At 41.3% G+C, this 19,198-nt stretch overlaps 1 protein-coding gene across 1 annotated transcript in view; it reads right to left on the reverse strand.

The window, feature by feature from the left end:
• ndst3 (N-deacetylase/N-sulfotransferase (heparan glucosaminyl) 3) overlaps positions 1-19,198 on the reverse strand; it is a 436,737-nt gene that overhangs the window by 20,361 nt on the left and 397,178 nt on the right. Inside the window, exons 7-9 of the mRNA XM_060832478.1 lie at positions 14,960-15,142; positions 13,745-13,841; positions 10,613-10,736 (exon numbers count right to left, since the gene is read on the reverse strand). Of these exons, the coding sequence (XP_060688461.1) occupies positions 10,613-10,736; positions 13,745-13,841; positions 14,960-15,142 (404 nt within the window). The remainder of the gene's footprint in view (positions 1-10,612; positions 10,737-13,744; positions 13,842-14,959; positions 15,143-19,198) is intronic.

Below are 19,198 nucleotides of genomic sequence, written 5' to 3' on the forward strand. Positions count from 1 at the left end.
TGCAGACGACACAAAGGTTGGAGGTGTCGTTGACAGTATAGAGGGCTGTTGTAGGCTGCAGCGTGACATTGACAGGATGCAGAGATGGGCTGAGAGGTGGCAGATGGAGTTCAACCTGGATAAATGCAAAGTGATGCATTTTGGAAGGTCGAACTTGAACGTTGAGTACAGGATTAAAGACAGGATTCTTAGCAGTGTGGCGGAACAGCGGGATCCTGGTGTGCAGGTACATAGATCCCTTAAAATTGCCACCCAAGTGGACAGGGTTGTTAAGAAAGCATATGGTGTTTTGGCTTTCATTAACCGGGGGATTGAGTTTAAGAGCTGTGAGATCTTATTGCAGCTCTATAAAACTTTGGTTAGACCGCACCTGGAATACTGTGGATGTGGATGTTTTGGAGAGGGTTCAGAGGAGGTTTATCAGGATGCTGCCTGGATTAGATTAGATTAGATTAGACTTACAGTGTGGAAACAGGCCCTTCGGCCCAACAAGTCCACACCGACCCGCCGAAGCGCAACCCACCCAAACCCCTACATTTACCCCTTACCTAACACTATGGGCAATTTAGCTTGGCCAATTCACCTGACCCGCACATCTTTGGACTGTGGGAGGAAACCGGAGCACCCGGAGGAAACCCACGCAGACACGGGGAGAACGTGCAAACTCCACACAGTCAGTCGCCTGAGTCGGGAATTGAACCCGGGTCTGCAGGCGCTGTGAGGCAGCAGTGCTAACCACTGTACCACCGTGGAATGGAGGGTTTCTCTTACGAAGAGAGGTTGACTGAGCTCAGACTTTTTTCATTGGAAAAAGGAAGAGAGGGGACCTAATTGAGATGTACAAGATAATGAGAGGCATAGATAGAGTTGATAGCGAGAGACTTTTTCCCAGGGCAGAAATTGTTAATACGAGAGGTCATAGTTTTAAGCTGTTTGTCGAAAAGTATAGAGGGGATGTCAGAGGCAGGTTCTTTACACAGAGTTTGAGAGCATGGAATGTGTTGCCAGCAGCAGTTGTGGAAGCGAGGTCATTGGGGATATTTAAGAGACTTGGTCACAGAAATTTGAGGGTTCATATATTAGGTTTACCTTACATGAGGATCAATGGTCGGCACAACGTCGTGGGCTGAAGGGCCTGTTCTGTTTTATGTTCTATGTTCTAAGCTGGTACATTCACACAAATTGGGGGTGGTGGGGGGATGTGTGATTTGGCAGGCAGCGGGGTGTTGCCACCACAGTGAGTTAGAATCATAGAATCCCTACAGTGTGGAAACAGGCCCTTTGGCCCAACAAGTCCACACTGACCTCCCAAAGAGTAATCCACATAGAACCATTCCCCTACCTATTACTCTACATTTACCCTGACTAATGCACCTAACTGACACACCCCTGAACACTATGGACAACTTAGCATGGCCAATTCACCTAACCTGCACATCTTTGGACTGTGGGTGGAAACAGGAGCACCTGGAGGAAACCCTTGCAGACACGGGGAGAATGTGCAAACTCCACACAGACAGTGACCAGAGGCTGGAATCGAACCTGGGTCTCTGGTGCTGTGAGACAGCAATGTTAACCACCGAGCCATTGTGCTTACTATCAAAATTCCACTGTGACTGTGCCTCACCCATTTGGATAAGATTATATACCTCAGAGATCCTTAGTGAGACGTGACAGTGGCCTCCTCAAGGAGGTTTCAGGCCACACTGTGTCAGGGCATAACATGAGGCTTCATTGTGATTGATGTGAAGGCTTATTAATGAAACAATTTTCTCTTCATTACACTTCCATAGATTATTTGCTTCTGCACCTGACATGTACATTAATGTGGCCATTCCAGTGGCCTTTTTTTAAATGCTAGAACAAAGTCCAAGGAAAGAGTAATTATATAGTTGTCAGCAAGAACAGTAAACTCCAGCGGCTGCCACAGAGTCAGTAAAGGGAGGAATGGCAGGTGCTGAACCCTTGATGAAATGGAGGAGAAAGCTATGACCCTGCACCTACACGCCTTCCCTACGGCTTTTAGAAAGGTAGAGCAGGAGCAGTTCCCTGGCCATTCATCACTGAACTGTCTCATCTGCTGCAGCGGGACTTGCACTCAGAAGGACTCAGTGGCAATCCCATTCGGAGGCTGTCAAGGTTGCAGCTGGCTTGCACTCTAATGCTAGCAGCTCACTTCAAAGAGTAACTGGGGACCTGTGAAGTGTCTTGCAATCTTCAACTCACAAATGAACCCATTTTTGATGCCATTTTTTCTGATCGCTGTTATTCATATCCTTCCTTTGTGATAAAGAGAGTCAGGCAGCTTGGGCAATTGGATTCTCTGGCATTGCTGGCTTTCTACTGGTGCATGGTGCTATTTACTGCACCTACATTGCTTTGAGAGTGCCTATTACTAATCTGAAAAGTTTGTCAACAGATGAGGCTTCTGCTCCATCAGTGTTCAAAATTATATGTGCCAATGATTTGGAAGCGTGCACCAGATAACCTCGGAGCTGCCATGACGTTTACATAGTGCAGAATCCTTAAGACCTACAGGATGACTGCTGGGAGGTCCAAGCTTAGAAACCCTCAGACTAGGAAAGAATGAAGATATAATAGCACGCCCATTTCTACTGAGCCAAAGTGCAGTCGACCATAGGCCTCTCAAGCTGAGGTTTTGATACTTGGATCTCTCCAGTGGGGCTTGCAGTATCGCCCAGGAATGGTATGCTGGCTCATAGTGGTATGTTGTGCCTTTCACAACTGGAACCAACAAAGTCGAGAATATCCTGGATGCAGAGAACATGGGTCGGGGTGGGGTGTGGGGGGGGGGGGGATGGGAGTGGATCAACAACAATCCTCTGATGATGAAGATAAGAATGACAATGAGGAAGGTCACGATAAGACAGCATGAAAGAACTGCGCATCGGTGAGTGCAAGAAGCCAGAGAGAAACTAACAGAAACCTGTTTTCAGGATGAATGAGGTTGGACCTTTCTTGAACTGTTTCAACAGTGCTGACTATATAGCAAGCAGATTCTACTTATTCAAAAGACATATAACCCTTGTTATTGTTGCAGTCCTTGACCTTTTTTGTCACTGAAAAAATATTTTGTTGCTGAGCTGACTGCATATTGCATCTCTTTGGGTGATTCTCCTTTCAAGTATCTACACATCCACGTCCTATTGATCCACTAAGGAAAATGCAGCAGTCAGTGACACAGGACCCGAATATTGCATAGGGCTAATATTAAGTGGCTTTTAAGGCTTTGGTCAGGGTATGATATTTAAGTGTTGTGCAGTGAAATCTCTCGTGATTTGAAATCAAAAATCCTAAGGCAGTGCACTGGACATTTTGTATCATCAATTAGCTTTCACCATTTAAGAGTGTAAGTAGACTGCTACATTGCTCTGAAATTCTTGAGCATTTGGAGGAGAGCTGTCTTATGGGAGAGGCAGTTTTGTGTGCAGCATTGCATTGTGTGCAGATGCTGTCAAGTCCTCAGCATGCCTTAATAAGATTGTCTCCTTTCCTCAGGATCTTATTCGTCTCAATAAGATCACCTCCTTTCCTCAGCATCTTATATCTGAAAATGTGTTGCTGGAAAAGCGCAGGAATTCCTGAAGAAGGGCTCATGCCCGAAACATCGATTCTCCTGCTCTTTGGATGCTGTCTGACCTGCTGCGCTTTTCCGGCAACACATTTTCAGCTCTAATCTCCAGCATCTGCAGTCCTCACTTTCTCCTCAGGATCTTATACGTCTCAATAAGATCACCTTCTTCCTCAGCATCTTGGATACCTCAATAAGATCAACTCCTTTCCTCAGGATCTTATACATCTCAGTAAGATTATCTCCTTTCTTTAAACTTCAATGCATACACAACCAGCCTCTTCAACCTTTCCTCATAGGATAACCCAATCATCTCAGAATTCAGTCAAGTGAACTTTCTCTGTACAGCTTCCAACGCAATTGCACCCTTAAATAAATAAGGACACCACACATCTACACAATTATGAAATTTCGATCACACTAGTGCCCTGATCAAAAGTATAAAAACACCCCATTTTTATTATGAATTTTCCTTGCAATAAACAATAACATACTCTGTGCCTTCCTAATTACTTGCTGTACCTGCATGCTAACGTTGTGATTTATGTACCAGGACACCAACATCCCTTGGAGTTCTGTAATCTCTCTCCACTTGAATCAATATGGATGGCACAATGGTTCAGTGGTTAGCACTGCTGCCTCACAGCAACAGAGTCCCAGGTTCAATTCCAGTCCACCAGGGTGACTGTGTAAAGTTTGCACATTCTCCCCATGTCTGCGTGGGTTTCCTTCGGGTGCTCTGGTTTCCTCCCACAGTCCAAAGATGTGCAGGTCAGGTGAATTGGCCTTGCTGAGTTGCCCATAGTGTTAGGTGCATTAGTTGGAGGGAAATGAATCTGATTGGGTTACTCTTTGGAGGGTCAGTGTGGACTGGTTGGGCTGAAGGGCCTGTTTTCACACTGTAGGCAATCTATTCTAATATGTTGCTCCTCTGTTATTCTTCCCAAAGTGGAAAAATGTTCAGGCTTTCTCTCATTACACTTCATCCACCAAACCTTCGCCTATTCACTTAATCAACCTATATCATTTTTCAGACAGCTTATGTCCACTTAACATTTACTTTCCTACCTATCTTAGTGTCATTAGCAAATTTAGCTACTTGGTCTATTCAACCAAGTCATTGATAATACATTGTAAACAACATGAGCTGCAACACTGATCCCTTTGGTACTTCATTGGTTAGATCTTGTTGATATAAAAATGAGCCATTTATCCTTATGCTGAGTTTCCTGTGAGCAAACCGATCCCCAATCCATACCAATATGTTACCTGCTTTACCATGAGCTCTTTTTAACTCTTATTTTGTATAGTGATCTTTGATGCAGCACCTTGTCAAATGCCTTCTGGAGTTCAACTTTGTCCACGTTACTGTCACTTCCTCAAAGAACTTAAATAAATTAGTCAAACATAATTTCCCTTTCATAACCATGCTGACTGTGACCGATTGCAATGAAATGTTTTAAGTGCCCTGCTAAACTCTTTATCAATGGATTCCAGCATTATACTTCTGACAGACATAAAGATAACTAGCCTGTAGTTTCTGGCTTTCTGACTCCTTTCTTAAATAGAGAAAATACATTTGTTTTTTTTCCCAATCTGGCAGTAAGTTTCCAGAATTGCAGTATTATTTGATTATCTGTGTCTGATTGCTACTGCCATCAATCCCATTCGAACCAGATATTTTCTCTATGCTTTTTCTAAGATGATTAGTTGACACCAGGCCAACTCATTTCACTGAGCATCCATTCCAGTACCTTGAAAGGATTCCTTTCACTCACAACATTTAGACTTACTTGAAAACTTATTACTTTTGAATGAATCCTCTAATCCTGAGGTCACATTCAAATTTAACAGTCTGTATAAATCTTCTTTATTCATGCTTTTTATCATTTTGGTTACATTTCCTTCCTGTTAATATTGCTCCAATGAAAGCAAGTTTAATGTGAGATTCTCTGAAAGAACGCAAGCCCCGATAGCCTTTGAACACCATTTTGCTTTGCTCCGTCCCTCCAGAAACACAGCAATAATATCTCAAAGGTCAGATGCTGAATTTTCAAAGTACAACGGGGAAGCTGAAGCCTGGATCATTTCTGAGTCCCAATCTTGTGCCACAATTACATCACTCATGTGTTCCTACTTTGAAATATAAATGCTCTAGTTGGGACAGAGTCAAGTTTGGTGCTCGATTAGTGACCCCGAAGAGGAGAGTTGTCTGCAGAGAGAGTTGTCTGCAGAAAGGCAGATGCCAATCTTGCTGATCAGAGGAAGAAGCATATCACTGGACAGCAGCATACACCCTCATGAAAGAAACCATATGGCCAATTGGCAGGTATTGTGCATGACTTGGGCAAAACTCCCCAGGGTCCTTCAGTTTTACACTGAATTTTCACTTCCCCTGTACTGAAACTAAGAACTGTGTTCTAATGTGCACCAGACTATTTGGGTTCACCAAATTCACATGTAAAAGAGCATACTTTAGAGGGAGATCAGGAGGGCAAAAAGGGGGCATGAGATAGCTTTGGCAAATAGGGTTAAAGAGAATCCAAAGGGTTTTCACAAATACATTAAGGACTAAAGGGCAGAGAATAGGGACCTCAAAGATCAGCAAGGCAGACTTTGGGTGGAGCGGCAGGAGATACTTAATGAGTATATTGCATCAATATTTACTATGGAGAAGGACATGGATGATATAGAATGTAGGGAAATAGATGGTGACATGTTGAAAAATGTTCATATTACAGAGAAGGAATTGCTGGATGCCTTGAAATGCGTAAAGGTGGATAAATCCCCAGGACCTGATCAGATGGACCTTAGAATTCTGTGGGAAGCTAGAGAAGTGATTGCTGGACCCCTTGCTGAGATATTTGTATCATCAATAGTCACAGGTAAGGTGCTGGAAGACTGGAGGTTGGCTAACATGGTATCACTATTTAAGAAAGATGGTAGGAACAAGCCAGGAAACTATAGACCGGTGTGCCTGACATCAGTGGTTGGAAGGAATCCTGAGGGACAGGATGTACATATATTTGGAAAGGCAAGGACTGATTAGGGATAGTCATCATGGCTTTGTATGTGGGAAATCATATCTCACGAGCTTGATTGAGTTTTTTCAAGATGTAATAAAGAGCATTGATGAGGGCAAAGCGGCGGACGTGATCTATATGGACTTCAATAAGGCATTCGACAAGGATCCCCATGGGAGACTGGTTAGCAAGGTTAGATCTCATGGAATACAGGGAGAACTAGCTATTTGGATAGAGAACTGGCTCAACAGAAGAAGACAGAGGTTGTTGGTGGAGGGGTGTTTTTCAGACTGGAGGTCTCGAACCAGTGGCTTGCCACAAGGATCGGTGCTGGGTCCACTACTTTTCATCATTTATAAAAATTATTTGGATTTTTAGGAGGTGAGCGTAGGAGGTATAGTTAGCAAGTTTGCAGACGACACCAAAATTGGAGGTATAGTGGACAGCAAAGAAGGTTACCTCAGATTACAATGGAATCTTGATCAGATAGGCTAATGGGCTGAGGAGTGGCAGATGGAGTTTAATTCATATAAATGCGAGGTGCTGCATTTTGGGAAAGCAAATCTTAGCAGGACTTATACACTTAATGGTCAGGTCCTAGGGAGTGTTGCTGAACAAAGAGACCTTGGAGTGCAGGTTCAGAGCTCCTTGAAAGTGGAGTCACTTGTAGATAGGATAGTGAAGAAGGCATTTGGTATGCTTTCCTTTATTAGTCAGTGTATTGAGTACAGGAGTTGGGAGGTCATGTTGCAGCTGTCCAGGACATTGGTTAGGCCACTGTTGGAATATTGTGTGCAATTCTGGTCTCCTTCCCATCGGAAAGATGCTGTGAAACTAGAAAGAATTCAGAAAAAATTTACAAGGAAGTTACCAGGGTTGGAGGATTTGAGCTGTTTGGGGCTGTTTTCCCAGGAGCATTGGAGGCCAAGGGGTGATCTTAAAGGTTTTTAAAATCATGAGGGGCATGGATAGGATAAATAGACAATGTATTTTCCCTGGGGTGGGCGAATCCAGAACTAGATGGCATAGGTTTAGGGTGAAAGGGGAAAGATAATAAAAGGGATCTAAGAAGCACCCTTTTCATGCAGAGTGGTGCATGTGTTGAATGAGCTGCCAGAGGAAGTGGTGGAGGCTGGTACAATTGCAACATTTAAAAGGTAAATGGATGGGTATAGGAATAGGAAGGGTTTGGAGGGATATGGGCCAAGTGCTGGCAAATGGAACTAGATTAGGTTGGGATATCTGGTTGGCATGGATGAGTTGGACCAAAGGGTCTGTTTCCGTGCTGTACATCTCTATGACTCTATGATTCTAATTCCATTTTTGCTGGAATTCCAGAAAGGAACTTATTGAGGCATTAATAAAAGGCTCTCCCTCCTGGGCTTTCTCCATAAATTGAAGTACATCATGGAGTAATCAGAAAGCAGAGACTTCCTCTGGGAAGATGCTTTTTACGTTGTGTCCGCATATGTTCTCAAGCCCAGTAGGAATTGAAGATTAAGTCCGAAGTATCTGAAACGAAACACAGTACTGCAATCCAAGAATCATGCTAAAGTGCTATCAATACATTTCAAGGAGGTTAAGTTGATTTAGTGTCTGAAAGTTCTGTGTCAAAATACATTTTCCTAAAATTACACAGTATGGAATCCTGTCTAATCTTGGACATTTCTACAAAGTTATTTTTACATCTCTCACAGATTAAGTACCCTGATCCAACAATTCAACTCTAAGAAATTATGCAGTTTCAGCAGGAGGTCTCACGCCTGACTTTGTCCAAGGTGGACTTCTTTGGAACTGGGCTGGCCATTTCAAGACCAGAGTCTGGCAATGTATCTATCTCCCTGAGTATTGTGTGGTCTATGGTCATTATTGTTAAGAAAGGATAACTGGACATGGAATGCAGCACAACTGATACTACAAGTTGGATTTTTTAAAAAAAATGCTAATGGGATATGGGAAGCCCAACATTTATTATGCATCCCTGATTGTCTTTGAAATGATTGGCATGCTGCCCTTTTGAATTGCAGCAATCCAAGGTGGGGATAGATATACACAGTGCTGTCAGAATAGGAGTTGCAAGATTTTGACCCAGTGACAGCGAAAGAACAGTAATAAATTTTCAAGTCAGGTTGGTGTGCTACCTGGAGGGGATTTTGCAGGTGACAGTTCTCATATATTTGCTACCCTTGTCCTTCTGGATGGTCAAGGGTCACAAGTTTGAAAGGTGCTGTTGAAGGAATTGTTGATAGTTGCTGCTGTGCGGAGATGGCAACAGGGTTGTGAGAGATATTAGTTCAACATTCAAGATTCTTAAGGGAATTTAACGATTGAAGACCCAATGACATGTTTAAATTGCTGCAAATTCTAGAACTGGGGAGGCAGACTCAAGATTTGAAAAGGAATGGTGATTGTCTTTTGCATTTACACAAAAGTTCTCGATAACACTGAATGCACTAGTTTCGGTCTACAGTGGAGGCAAATGGAAGTCATAGATTAATGTACCATACTAGGAGGCTGTTTGACCCATTGAACGGATTTGAAATTTTGGATGATTGTCCAGTAAAATAGATTGACTGATCTCCTTGTGCTCATAACATAATGGTGGGCACAATTTTATGTTACTTGCCTTATTACACCAAACACTACATCATAGCTGTTTAGGTTGATACCTCCCATTTCCAATCCATACTAGCTGTCAGCAAACTGAGTGCTGTAAGGAGTTATGTTCGTCAATGCCACCCAAACCATAGCAGTCTGGATTACCTTTTTGAGGAACTGAATGACAGTCCTTCACAAAAAGATTCCAAAATTTCCTTATGAGCCTGTTTTTCTCCATTAGCCATGGAGCTAGTTGAAATGTATGTACACGCCAACCAGTTTAGATCCAGAAAGGAAATTGAGGTCCTTCTACTCAAACTTGTAGAAGAGCCTCACGGTGTGCTTGTCAGGCAAGAGCACTGGGCAGCCATTCAAAATCTATCTGACTTTGTTGTCAGAGTCCATGAAGCATTAAAACAACCAACCTCATTTTGAAACAACTACTGCCCTGCCAAGGCTAAACAACTGAAGTAGCAATTGATTCATAGCATTGGGTAAGTTTATGGATCACTTATAAGATTTGAAAGAATGGGCTTTTGAAAGCTCTTCACTTATGTGATCAGTTTGATGGATTGCAATGTGGGTTTAGTTGATAGCAGACACATTTAGCTCTTAAATTAGAAGATTTAACTGGGTTCCAGCTCCATTCCAGAAATGTGAGAACTTCAGTTGATACTGCAATATGGTACTGATAGTGTGTTACACTGGTAGATGTGGTGGTGTAACAAAGCCCCATCTGCTCTCTTAAATGGTTGTAAAAGATTCCATGGCATTATTCAAGAAAGAGTAGGCGAAATTTCTCTAATGCTCAACCAACACCACTAGAAAGACAAACTGTCCAGTCACATTGCTGCTTGGAGAAACTTGCAGGTTACAATTTGACTCCTGATTTCCCTACATTAATAAAACAACCACACTTGGGTATATTCCAAGAGCATAATTGGCACTTTATAAATGGTAGCTCTTTCTTTGTATTTCTAAATTGCCCCAAGTTTCATTTGTGTAACAATTAGCATTTTTGCTAAATTTCACCAAACACCATTGGTTAATTGGCTTGCTGATCTATAGTGCTTTCCCAGTGACATTCAAAATTTTACCGTGTAAAGTAATCACAGACAGAAATTGTTAACTTACTAGTCAATGAGACTAGATATTGGCATGCCAATACATTTACTTTATTGCTTAGCTGTTTAGGCTTCTTACAGAACTGAATAATCTTAAGGTTACATGTTAATGTGGTTTTCAAATTAACCTGAATCCACAAAATACTTCTGACATCATTGTAGAATTCATAACTTCAAATCAAATGATTGATTTTTCCCATATTATGAATATTGGGCTCCCAATTTTGATAAATATATTCTTGTTTACAGAAAATGCCAATTGCTTGCTCTCTTACCAATCAATTCCCTTGTGATAGGCATTCCCATTGAAGAACTGCACTTCTTCAAAGGTCTTTGGATTGGGGAAATTACTGGTGATGGCTGGATGCATAATTAAGAACAAGTACAAGGCTGTCGTGCCTGGGAACAGAAAATACGAAAAAGTTATTGATGCGTTTATGTAGACTTTGCCACCCTTCTATGCTTGTGATTTTGTTTGAGCTTCTTACTCATAACATTTAATTTTTGAAACTAATGTAAAAATGCTGTTCTGTGAAATGCTAGATTATTTAATTAGAACACAGTAATTAAGGACTATTAGCATGAGTCAATTATCACCATTTTTACTGCATGCATGGGAGAACAGCATAAAACAATTCCCAGAGACTAATTAAAATACACAATTATTTTCAATTTTTGGCTGCAATAGACATTGCTAATATAGTTGACACATTGAAATAAATGGCTATTAATGGATATTTGCATTTAAATAACAACTGAAAAATTAAATAACGACCTGCATCCATTTTATTTAATGCTACTAACTAAATAACTGACATTGCTTATAACACTGTTGACTCTTCCTGGGCCCTTCCATCTTAAATGTAAGATTCTTAACAGCCTTCTGTCACAATTAAAAGCTTTCAATACAATGTAAAATACAAAACAATGATTAATAAATTGCAGGGCACTGAGAAATGAATACAAATATTGATGGTAGAGGAGCAGAATTGTTAACGGTAGAGAACAATCTCCAAATGAACAGATTATATAGTTGATGAGAAATAAGCACAAGTCCTTAACGGAAAATGAGTTTTTTTATTATCACAAGACTCATCTCAGAAAACAATCTGTCTTATCAAACATGAGAGGCAATTTTAACTTAACCTACTTGGTGGGAAATTTGTGAGAAAATGACAAGATCGGATCAACAGCCACATAAAAGATTCCACTTTCCACAGAAGTCAAACCAAATGATTCCCTGTATCAGTAGGAAGGTACCTTGACACTGACGAGTAAGTACTGGGTGATTGCAAAGTGCACCACTTGACAACTAGTACTGGTGGGGCCATATGAACATTGAGGAACTCTGCAAACCAATCCTATTAAAACAAGGGATTTCATTGCAGCAGCTGATAATGCTGATATGGTGTCAGCGTTACGCAGCGTTACCTTAGCTCCATCTACTCACTTGACTTTTCAACCCACCCCTGGCCTCAGTAGCCCCAACCAGTGTTAAAATTAACCCCAGTCTTTCCAAGTCTTCTTGTCCTATCTTGTCCCTCCACTTTAACATTTCTGCTCTGTCCTTGGACACAAGAAAAAATTGGACTATATATTGTCACATAGCAAAATGCCTAAAATGAAGAATGAGCTTGATGAAGCTGCATACCCTATACTGAAACTGAATATCTGGGATTTTGGGGTGCAATTGCACTGGTTCCACCATTGCTTTGGCTTCACTGACCTTTGCCCATGAGTTCCCAATAAGCTCAAAGCTAGAAGTACAGATATAATTCTGCTGAAGCCTGTAATTGCTTCAACTCAAATGATCTTCAGATAATGTTGACGGGGCAAATTTACTCATCCATTGGAACATTGATGGGACAAGTCACAGAAATACTGGGGAAAAATAATGACTTTCTTTCTGGCGTTTCTGCAGTTCTTTGACCTCACTGTGAAAATGTATCTTCACTGGAGCATTTAAAGTTCTTTAATTCTTCAAAGATCTTAGGATGAGAAGATGGCATGTTGTGCCTCAGTTTTATTTACTGTTGTCACCCTGTAGAGAAAAGTATAGACCACAACAACCAAATGGACCAGATTGTGCCCAAGTATGAAATTACTAAGAGGGTTTCACTATTTTTAACTTTTAATTTCCAAGTTTGATCCAACATTCATTAAACATTAATTAGCAGAGAGATGAATTTTAATTTTTTTTAAAAGTCACTTTAAGTATTTGATATATGCCTTTCATAATCTAAGCAATTGCCTCACTTCCTGCATAAATATAGCATTATGTAGCTAGAAGGCTCAACAACTTGCTGTTCTTTATTTATTCACTCTAAGATAGGAATTGCCCTCAACAACAACATTCACCTTTGAGTTTAAACTGTACAATTACCGTCAGCACAGTACAGTTGGAAGATCCTGTTTTTCCTTTGGATCAAGACAATCCCGAGGGGGCAATTTCCAGAAATTGTTTTCAAACGGCCAGCTAATAATACCTCAGACCATAACTGGTCTGTTTTACTGGATTTAGATTATCTTAGATTAGATTAGATTCCCTACAATATGGAAACAGGCCCTTCAACCCAACAACCGACCCTCTGAAGGATAACTCACCCAGCCCCATTTCCCTACTCTATATTTTCCCCTGACTAACGCACCTAACGCTATGGGCAATATAGCGTGGCCAATTTGCCTGACCAGCACATCTTTGGATTGTGGGAGGAAAGCGGAGCACCCGGAGGAAACCCACACACACACACAGAGAATGTGCAAACTCCACACAGACAGTCAACCAATGCTGGAATTGAACCAGGGTCTCTGGTGCTGTAAGGCAGCAGTGCCAACCACTGAGCACCGTGCTGCCCCTCGTTTTTGGCCAACGTATTGTACCTATAAGAGCTCCTGATTCCTTTCACAGAAAACATAAAAACTGACCGCTTCCTGGGAGTGATTTGCTTCTGCATCTGTCAAGAATCCTGTGTGCTACTTTCTACTTCTGTACGCATTTTCTTTGTGTCTGCATTTCTTTATCAATTGCTTTCCCCCTCAACTTGTTTGGTGTAGCTCTCCTTTGTGCCTACCAGTCACATGGCTTCTTTCTTAACTACCTTATTGCTGGTACTGCTTCCAGGTCAAATGTATTCCAGTCACGTGCACTAGTATTTCTTATTATCCAAGAAAATTAGAATGATCCAGGACTCTTAAAAATAATTACACATTTCACAGATTTTAAAAGATATATACAAATATTACACACTGTAATGTTTCCAAGCCAGGATTCCGGAGCTAACATTTTATATTACCTGCAAATGTATCGTGTGAACATGATAAATGGAGCAGTTCATGTGAGTAGCTATTCATTATGTACCTATTTGGATAGCATGGACAAGTCTTCATAACTTGAGATAAAAGCTCACCTGTTTTTTGAGGTCCAATAACCAGAAATTTTGGTAAACGATCACAGGTTTTCTCTTTAGACCAGATGTCTTTATGTCGTTTATCATCACATGGATTCTGCCAATAAAGAGTGAAATCGGGTATGTTATTAAAACAGTAGAATTCCTGCAGAAAGAAAGCGAGCTAGATAAACATGGAAACCTGATGACTTTGCAGTATAATGGATGAAAAGCTGTGTGTGTGCTTTCGTGGTTGCATGGAAATTAATCTGTACAAATAGAAAAGAGTTTCTAGTTCAACTCCCAAAACTGTTGAAAAATTATAAAAAATATTCCAAGCTTCCAGCCAGCTAGTATTTGTGGGTGGCTTGAATCTTAACTCCAAACAATGGTGCAGCAGCAAGGAAGATCCTATGTATCCTCACTGAATGCTTGCCACATATTTAAATGTATAGCAACTGCTGCTCATTAGAGGAAGAGAAATATATGACAAAGAAAATGCCATGTTTTGAGATACTTTGACGTGATGAGGCTCTTCGTAAATGGAAATTTTTAAAAAATAGGTTGAAATGCTTTGGCAATTTGGACACACATCTGGCCCAGGTGTTTTAAAAAAAATACAAATGTTCCTTAATGCAATGCCCCACCCTTCCAACCAGAAGCCTATTTATCCCACCATATTGAAAGTTAAACAAAATTTCACATAAATAACCACTTTCTTATACTAATCACATTCAAAACACTCCAGGCATTATTTTCATAATAGGATTGCATCCATGTAGCAAGGATATGCCAGACACTACGCTCCCAGTTTTTTTCTGAAAGGCACAATCTCAAAAGCTAATGAATATCTCAACTTTCCAATGACTCAGATTAATTTGGAGTCAGAATTTAGCTTCAGCTCCCATTCCTGCCAAAATGCTACTGCGTCAATTATACTTTTTATTGCTGATGCAAATTATGAATTAAAGGAAAAAAAAAATCAGAAAAAAGTATGTATAATAAATGGTAGGATAAGTGGAAGCTTGTGGTCAGTTTGTTTCCAGCTGAGCTTTTGATTGCTACCTCCTCTCATGTAAATTAACTTAGATTCCTTTCACAGGAACAGTTATTAACAAGGTGAAGAGAACCCTTGTGTACAGAGTGGAGGTGGAGGTGGAGAATGGGGTGAGTCATTATGAGACTGTTATCTGCAGAATTAGTAGCACACTTGATTCGAGAAGACTGGAAGTATACCTGCCAGAGCGGGTCCTTTTGTTCTGGAAAGAGTTCAAAATATTTGTGCGCCAACTGTACAGGGGGGATGGTTTGTAGCTTCAGGTTGGTCCAACAGTGGACAAAATTAGCCAAGTTCACAAATGTATAGAGTCCCAGTCTATCATTTCCATAATTGGATAAATGTGTCATGAAGATGCTGATCTGAAAGAAAAAGAGAAATAGGTCACATTGATGGAGCTACTTAATTGGAGAATTATAATTAAAGAACCTCTTAAAGAAACTTAGTTTACAATCCAGTGGCCAAACTAACCCTTTGCTTCCCCTGTGGATCATGTAGCTTCAGACATAAAATATTCTCATCCCATTGCTTAAAGACAATGACTTGTTTTGGATTAAGGTCTCAGGTGTAATAAATGCCTTTGGCCCTATCGCTCTAGTTGCCTGATTTGATGAACAAGCTGGATATTAATTTCCGTGCAACATCACATTGTCACTTCTTAATGGAAAGGGACAAACTATCTCAATTAAAAACAAAATAGAGATATTGTAAAGTACAGTAGGTCAGTCACTATTTGTAAAGAGGAAAATGAATTAGCATTTCAGTTGCAACTTGTCGTTACACTCATACATACAGACTAGTTAATGTACTGTGGCTTTATAACAACTTCTAATTATATTGGAATTGTTCCTTTAATGTCGTGAAATGTCCCAAGACATTTCACAGGAATGATTCACAGGATAATGAAGATTCTAATGATCCAATAATGTGAATCTTTCTCCCCTGCACCAGCTTCTCAGTCACGCATTCATCTGCTCGATCCATGTATTCCTATCCTCACGAGCTTGTGGCACCAGGAGTAATCCAGACATTACTACCCTTGAGGACCTCCTTTTTAAATTCCTGCCTAACTTCTTATATTTCTCATCAGAATTTCATCCTTTTCTCTTCCTAGTTTGTTAGTTCCAATGTGCCCAACCACCTCCTGCTGGTCCCTCTCCCGTTTGAAATCTCTTCTGGAGTAGAAGTGGCCTATAGAAGATGGATGGATTGCATCTGAATTGGAAGGGGACTAATATACTAGATTTCTAGATGGGAGATTTGCTAGAGCTACTTGGGAATATTTAAACCAGTAAGTGGGAGTGGGGTTGGTGGGTGGGACCCAAAGAAATAGTGAGGAAAGAGATTAGTCTGTGACTGGTACAGTTGAGAAAAGGAGCAAGTGAAACAGTCAGGGCAGGCAGAAACAAAGCAGAGAATGAGGTAGGACTGATAAATTAAATTGCATTTATTTCAACGCAAGAGGCCTAACTGGTAAGGCAGATGAACTCAGGGCATGGGATAGGGATATCATAGCAATTACAAAAACATTGCTCAGGGCTGGACCGGACTGGCAGCTTCATGTTCCAGCATATAGATGCTATAGGATAGACAGAAGAGGGAGCAAGAGAGGAGGTGGAATGGCATTTTTGATTAAGGTTAACATTACAGCAGTATTTAGGGAAGATATTCCTGGGAATACATCCAGGGAAGTTATTTGAGTGGAACTGGGAAATAAGAAAGGGATGATCACCTTATTGGATTGTACTATAGACCCCCAATAGTAAGCGGGAAATTGAGAAACAAATTTATAAGGAGATGTCAGTTACCTGTAAGAATAATAGGGTGGCTATAGTAGAGGATTTTAACTTTCCACATATAGACCGGATTGCTATATGGTCCTTGACTGGCTTGGATGAAGAGGAATTTTTGTACAAGAAAATTTTTTGATTCGGTATGTGAACTTGACCCCCTCTTGGGAAATAAGGCAGGGCAGGTGACTGAGGAGCATTTCGTGACCAGTGACCATAATTCTACTAGTTTTTAAATAGTGACAGAAAAGGGACAAACCAGATCTAAAAGTTAAAGTTCTAAAGTGGAGGAAGACCAATTTTGATGGTATTCGGAAAAGAAGTTTCCAAAGCTGACTGGGGGCAGATATTTGCAGGTAATGGGATGGCTGGAAATGGAAAGCCTACAGAAATGAGATAACGAGAGTCCAGAGACACAATATTCTTGTTAGGGTGAAAGACAAAACTGGTAGATGTAGAAAGTGCAGGGAATGCTGGATGACTAGAGAAATTGAGGTTTTGGTTAAGAAGAGGAAGAAAGCATATGTCAGGTATAGACAGAAGAGAATGAGTTAATCCTTGGAATAGTATAAAGGCACTAGGAGTATACGTAGGAAGGAAATCATGTGGGCAAAAAGAGGATTGATGATGGCAGAGCAATGGACATGATGTACATGGACTGCAGTAAGACATGGTAGACTGGTTCGCAAGGTTAGATTACATGGAATACAGGGAGAACTAGTCATTTAGATACAGAATTGGCTCAAAGGTAGAAGACAGAGGGTGGTGGTGGAGGGTTGTTTTTCAGACTGGAGGCCTGTGACCAATGGCATTGCACAGGATCGATGCTGGGCCCACTGCTTTTCATCATTTATGTAAATGATTTGGATACGAACGTAGCAGGTATGGTTAGTAGGTTTCTAGATGACACCAAAATTGGGGGAGTCCAAACTAGAGGTCATAAGTTTAAGGTGAGAGGGGAAATGTTTGAAAGGGACCTAAGGGGGATATTTTTCACACAGAGGATGTATGGAATCACTTGCTAGAAGTGGTCAAGACTGGTACAATTACACCATTTAAAAGGCATCTGGAAGGGTATAGGAATAGGAAGGATTTATAGAACATAGAAAAATACAGCGCAGTACAGGCCCTTCGGCCCTCGATGTTGCACCGACCAAAGTCTACCTAACCTACACTAGCCCAATAACCTCCATATGCTTATCCAATGCCCGCTTAAATGACCATAAAGAGGGAGAGTTCACCACTGCTACTGGCAGGGCATTCCATGAACACTCAACCCGCTGAGTAAAGAATCTACCCCTAACATCTGTCCTATACCTACCACCCCTTAATTTAAAGCTGTGTCCCCTAGTAACAGCTGACTCCATTAACAGAAAAAGGTTCTCAGTGTCTACCCTATCTAAACCCCTAATCATCTTGTACACCTCTATCAAATCTCCCCTAAACCTTCTTTTCTCCAATGAGAACAGCCCCAAGTGCCTCAGCCTTTCCTCATACGATCTTCCTACCATGCCAGGCAACATCCTGGTAAACCTCCTCTGCACTCGTTCCAATGCCTCCACATCCTTCCTATAGTATGGCGACCAAAACTGCACACAATACTCCAGATGAGGCCGCACCAGAGTCTTATACAACTGCAACATGACCTCAGGACTCGAACTCAATTCCTCTACCAATAAAGCCCAGTACACCATATGCCTTCTTCACAGCACTATTTACCTGGGTGGCAACTTTCAGAGATCTGTGTACATGGACACCAAGATCCCTCTGCTCATCCACACTACCAAGTAGCCTACCATTAGCCCAGTAATCCATCTTCTTGTTACTCCTACCAAAGTGAATGACTTCACACTTAGCTACATTGAACTTCATTTGCCACCTTTCTGCCCAGCTCTGCAACTTATCTATATCCCACTGTAACCTGCCACATCCTTCTTCGCTGTCCACAACTCCACCGACTTTCATGTCATTCGTAAACTTGCTCACCCAGCTTTCAAGCCCCTCCTCTAGATCATTTATAAAGATGACAAACAGCAATGGTCCCAAAACAGACCCTTGTGGAACACCGCTAGTAACTGCACTCCAAGATGAACCTATTCCATCAACTACTACCCTCTGTCTCCTTCCAGCCAGCCAATTCCTAATCCAAACCTCTAATGATTTAGATAGATGTGGGCTAAATGCTGACAAATGCAACTAGATCTACTTAGGATATCTAGTCAGCATGGATAGATTTGAGCGAAGGTTCTGTTTCTGTGCTGTATATCTCTATGGCTATACGACTAAGTGTTATCATGAGCTACAAGCCTCAAATGGAACCACCATTTTCAATGTAGCCCTGGCCTGCTCAGTGTTTTGGGCCGTCTATAAATCTGGACTCAGTACTTACTGCATACAGTTTATCAACTCGCCCCCACAGATGGAGATGTACGTGACCTTTGCAGTGTCTGCCTACCCTGAGAGGCAACAATCTTCCCTCAGCTTCCCCAATGCCCCCAGGCCTTCCTGTCCCTTCTTCATCTCCGGCCTGGCACTAAAGGTTAATCCTATCAGACAGTTCCTCTCAATATGGCTGGCTGCGGCTTGAAAACAGCAATATAAATGCCAATCAGATCAACAACAAAATTT

Source organism: Hemiscyllium ocellatum, chromosome 1, assembly GCF_020745735.1.
Source record: "Hemiscyllium ocellatum isolate sHemOce1 chromosome 1, sHemOce1.pat.X.cur, whole genome shotgun sequence".
Taxonomy (NCBI): Eukaryota; Metazoa; Chordata; class Chondrichthyes; order Orectolobiformes; family Hemiscylliidae; genus Hemiscyllium; species Hemiscyllium ocellatum.